Source organism: Theobroma cacao, chromosome 1, assembly GCF_053813885.1.
Source record: "Theobroma cacao isolate CCN51 chromosome 1, ASM5381388v1, whole genome shotgun sequence".
NCBI classification, from domain to species: Eukaryota; Viridiplantae; Streptophyta; class Magnoliopsida; order Malvales; family Malvaceae; genus Theobroma; species Theobroma cacao.
Genome location: NC_142639.1, coordinates 3,788,400 through 3,793,593, shown reverse-complemented (window position 1 = coordinate 3,793,593; position 5,194 = coordinate 3,788,400). Strand labels below are relative to the sequence as shown.

The 5,194-nt window shown below is 36.8% G+C and overlaps 1 protein-coding gene across 1 annotated transcript; it reads right to left on the bottom strand.

Annotated features, from left to right (window-relative positions):
- Positions 1 to 3,758: 3,758 nt before the first annotated feature.
- Positions 3,759 to 4,664, bottom strand: LOC18611332 (short-chain dehydrogenase ptmH-like). Its single transcript, XM_007047541.3, has one exon. The coding sequence runs from the start codon at positions 4,662 to 4,664 to the stop codon at positions 3,825 to 3,827; it is 840 nt and encodes a 279-aa protein (XP_007047603.1). The 3' UTR covers positions 3,759 to 3,824.
- Positions 4,665 to 5,194: the final 530 nt, after the last annotated feature.

Sequence of the window (5,194 nt, the reverse complement as noted above, 5' to 3'; positions counted from 1 at the left end):
TCATTTTCTCAAGTGGATATACCACCGCTCCCCCCTCCATGGCCCCAAAATATCCATCAGTTATTAACAAGTTCTCTTTTACATTGTTGTCTGTTTAATCTCAACTTAAATACTTGCCGGGATTGAGACGTAAGCCCGTAATGGTAATTGGAAATGCTCTTTTCCAAGCATAAAAACAATGCAAAAAAAAAAGTGCCTAGGTTAGGGTTTTTTTTTTGGCATCAGTAAGCGTATAGATACTGGATAAAGATAGTAGATATTTATTCTTATTGGTATAAATGTAATAATTTATTCTAATTTACAGGACCAAATTTATTTTACATTTAATAAAAGAATTTGAACGTGGAAAAGTAATGGTGTCTCCTAAAGGACCAGTGTCTTATATCACTTTACAAGAAATGTATGAAGCATGTCTACAACGTTATAAACAAGAAAAATGAATGAGGGGGGAGAGAATAGATGAGTGCGCAAGGAAAACCATTAAATCCAGTTGCCATACATTGGTGGGTATTTGTAAGTGTAGCTGCAGCACATTAATTAACATGGTAGTAAAATGACTATTCAAAAAAAAAAACATGGTAGTAAAATGAAAGAAAAACAATGTACAGCGTTGGCTTTAATTGTTGTAGCAGGCTTCGGATGAGAGCAATAGATTTTAGATTTATCACAGCCAGAACCAGAAAGACAATACTGTACTATCCCTGCTCACCTTTCACTGCACAGCTTCTTTGCCGGGCCTATCAGTTTGTTTTTTTTTTTTTCCTTTTGAAAATACTTGGAGTGTAGGGCAAACTGCAAAGAGCTTCTACCACGACGCCGTTTCCCAATAAATATAAACCTGTTGGTAAACATGCCATGGCAAAGTGCCTGGCAGAGTCACAATTTTGACTGGCTTTTTGCCCTGTCCTTTTGCATGTTGGTCGCTGGTAACTGGTAACCCCCTGCCAGAATGAAGGTGCCCATAACTCAAACGGAGCACAAACAAGCATGTAATGTATCCATTCAACTCGGATTTGGATGGATTTGAGCTGCAACAGTTTTCGGTTTATATAAGTACATATATATATATATATATATATATATATATATATATATGATTGATATTTTAAATACTTTTATTCCTTCACTAAATTACATCATAAAGTATTTATTACAACTATTGTTGATCAAGTGTAATTGGATGATTGGGTGTTTGATTATTTTTAGTTAACTTTACTTAATATGGACAAGCAGCCGTAAACATCTATCATATCATGCATCTTAATTACAAATCAAGACTAATACTAATTAACCGTCATGATATCATTAAGAAAATAAGAGATTTTTTTTTAGGGGGTACTGCTGGAAAGAAAACCAAGGGAGAGTTTGGAAAATCAACCCCCACCCTGTCTTGTCTGCCTCTTTCTCTTTTTTGTTATAGTCTTAAATATCAACCTTATGTGCCATCAAACTTTAGCATAATGAATCAATGCATGCACTTTTGGCTGTACAGTTCCTTAAAGAATAAATAAAGATAATGCAATTGAATAATAATAAAGAAAAGAAAAAAAAAAGGCAGAAAAAGGATATATTAGAAGCAGCAGAGAAAAATACTGCATTTACTTTGCTTTATGATCAAAATTGACTAAAGAAGTATGGCCCAATGGGATTTATTTTGGTATATCTATGACCATGTTCGAGCTATCAGAATTAAAATTCAGAATTATTGATGTGCAAGATACAGTAGAAAATCTTTTATTTTTGCTTTATCTAAGGCTTTAGTTGTAGTCAACACTTGCCTCCAGACAAAAAGTGAGAGGTGGGTCACTGTGATAAACGTGGAGGGAAGCTAAACTGGCCAAGGTACAAGACCCATCCTTTCATTTCTTTATTCATCTATTTAGAGAATTATAGAGAAAATAAAAAGAAATTATGGGAAAAAATGAACAAAAGGGTGAGATAACATAGCATTTAAATCCCCCCCCCCCCTCCTTTTTTTTTTTCATGTTTTTAATAAGAAAATTAACTTCTGATTTCAACATGAAAGAAGAGAATTGTTGATGCTTGGTTTAATTTGATTAAGCTTCAATGGCAAAAGACAAAGAGATAGCTAGAAATAGAGAGGATGGTACAAGGCAAACTTTGTCTCAAAGTTGATATTCCTCAAATGATGAGTGAAGGGGCCCCTAAAAGAGCATGCTTTTTGTGGGATGAACACTTTATATCGGATTGTCTCAATAAAGCCTTTTAATACTGGGGAGAATATTTGCTAACCCAAGTTTGGCTGTGTTTAATCTTTTTTCCAGTTTAAAGGCTTCCTTGGCCATTGGCTCCCTTCTTTTGTCTTTAATTGCTGCATTAAATGCAACCGTCCTTCGACTTTTTCCAGGGAAAAAAATATATATTCTCGTTTCGTGGGGGATGACTGTGGAACCACAGATTGAGAAATTTCAACGCAAACATGTAGGTATAAAAAAAAAGGTGTGAACATCCATCCCATTAAGGAAGAAAAAGAAATGATAATTTCTCAAATTATTATTGTTATTGTGGCTGACAATATTAGACTGTAGCAACTATTTTAGGGAAGGCTATGGGTATGGATGGAACTGGGAAGTTGATAAAAGGAAGGATTAAAGTCTTCTTGCTTGTTCGTTTGTCGTGCGGTCTGTTGTTGTTATAATTAATTTTAATCATAATCTGACTGTCTAGATAAGTTCTTCCTATCATGAGCATTTAAAATTTGAAACCACGTTATTGTTATAGCAGCCGAAACAGAGAAGTAAGTGTTGTCGGCGCCGGAGTCGGGACTATGTTTCATAGAGAATTCAGGCTACAACCTAGTAAACATTTTAAAGGGTAAGATTCAAGAATGGAATTGGATTTTATTTTGAGAGGGAGTGTCCGTACCATGGTATGTTGGAGTCAATAATTTCATTGTATAGTAATATATATATTTTGCATGGAAAATATGCATGACTATAGCCAAACTCATGGAGACAGAATTTCCAGAGAGAATGATTTTGTTTGAAAAGAGAGTGGGGAAGAGTTTTTGAGAGGGAAAGATGTAACAGAGGACTTGGGGGGGTACCCCCCTCCCATCTTTTTTGATTGTAGTAATGATGAGAAAATCCACCAAAACAAGCACTAGAGGCCAGTAAGTTTTACTAGAAATAGTGCATGGACTAACAATAACAAAGAAGCATTGTGCTGCTGCATCAGCAGGGTTTGCTTTCTTTCATTGTCACAGATGACAGACCCTCTTGGTGGGAGGCAGATGGGGAAGGGCTTTGGCTTTGTGGTGCTTCTTTTCCTCTTCGTGTCCGCTTCCAATGGGCCTGTCATTAACCCTTTGGTTATTACGAACTTGGTTGGCTATCTCTCGAGTGCCGTTACTTCTGCCTTACGAGGACCACTGTACCCTCTGAGATGGGAACAGGGGGCACCTAACTTTTGTGTTTAACCACCCTAACTTGACACTTAGCTGTACTACTAATAGTTAAAGTCATAATTAAGGGAAATTCTTACTACGCCTAATTTCATAAGTTCTAATTAAACATAAGTTTTAACTTGATGCTTATATACCTCTTTGTAAGAAAAGAAAGTTTTGCTAAATTCGAAATCAAATATCCTCTAATATAAATGAACACTGTAAAACACAAGAGAAATTGGCTTTCTCAAGCTTAATAAATGTGGATCGAGCAAATTTTTCTTTGGGGATTTCAGTATCTTTGATCATATAACACATTAAACTTACAATAACGTACGATATTATTCCGACGTGGTATGATCTGCTATTACGCTCACTCGTTATTAACTTGATTAGCCGATACATCATTTGTAGTTCCTTAGACCCTCTTGTTTAGATTGAAACGAGTACTAAAGAACAGATCTCTGACCCAAAGTGGAGACAATGAAAGCACAGCAAACAAACCAGTCATGTGACCAAATACTATCTGCTTCGGTGGTTTAGGACTCAAAACCTTCTTTGCCACATGTCTTGCAAACATTGTGGCATCCGTTGCCTTGGAACCTTGGGAAGCCCTGGCTCGCTCAGCAATGGCCTCCTTGAATTCCTTATAAAGTTTCCAATCATGATCTCCCAGCCTCTCCAGGCTAGAGCTTCCAAAATTTGATCTCACAGCACCAGGCACCACAAGTACCACATTGATACCGAAGGGCCTTAACTCAACACGCAAAGAATTGGTCATGGCATGAACAGCTGCCTTGCTAGAACAATAGGACCCTGCCCATGGGGTTGGCACTCTCCCGACCACACTCCCTACATTGACTATACACCCCCTGCGCCGCGAAGCCATGTGGGGAACAATTTGTTGCACCATTCTCAGCTGCCCCAATGTGTTGATTTCCCAAGCTTTCTTGATTGCATCTAGAGAAAGCTCAGCTAAGGGGCCGGTGCTTCCTATGCCAGCATTGTTTATCAGTACATCAATGTGACCATACTTGGATATAACAGAATTCACAGCTGATGACACGCTCTCGTTTGATGAAACATCGAGCTCTATCGTTTCAATGTTATCGGCATTGAAGTCCAACATGTCATCCATTCGTCGAGGGATGTCAGAGGCAACCACCCGGCAGTTGTGCTCTGCTAATGCCCGGCAATATTCATATCCAATGCCCCCTTTGGCACAGCCGGTGACGAGAACAACCTTAGGCTCATCCATCAATTTTTTTAATCCCTAATGTTGTTTGATAGTCCTAGACTCTTTCCTCTTATAACAGATTGGTGAGGCAGAATATTGAATCCGGCAACGTTTTTTCTTGTTCATGGTATGTAGGTGCAGAATATGCTTTAGGGCATATGCTTCCGCAGAGCAAGTTGGCCGGCAGAATCGGAGCTTGTTTGCTTATGGACTTATGCCTTTTTATCTTTGTCTTTGTAATTGTAAATATGGTCCGTCCAAGTAAGGTCAACATTAATATCAAATCAAGACTTGTATTGGCAGAGTTATGATTTCGTGTTTGAGGTGAAAATAATGTTTATAAAATAGTCGTATTAGAAGTTCAATATTTGATAAAAATATAAAGTAACTTAGATAAAAAAAAATCATATAAAAATTAAACAAATAACTCCAACTACAGTTTAAGTATATATATATAAAAAAGATATCTTTTAATAACTATTGCATATTAAAATTGAAAATCTTTAATTAAACTAAATTTTTCATAGAATTGAAATCATCAATTACTAAAT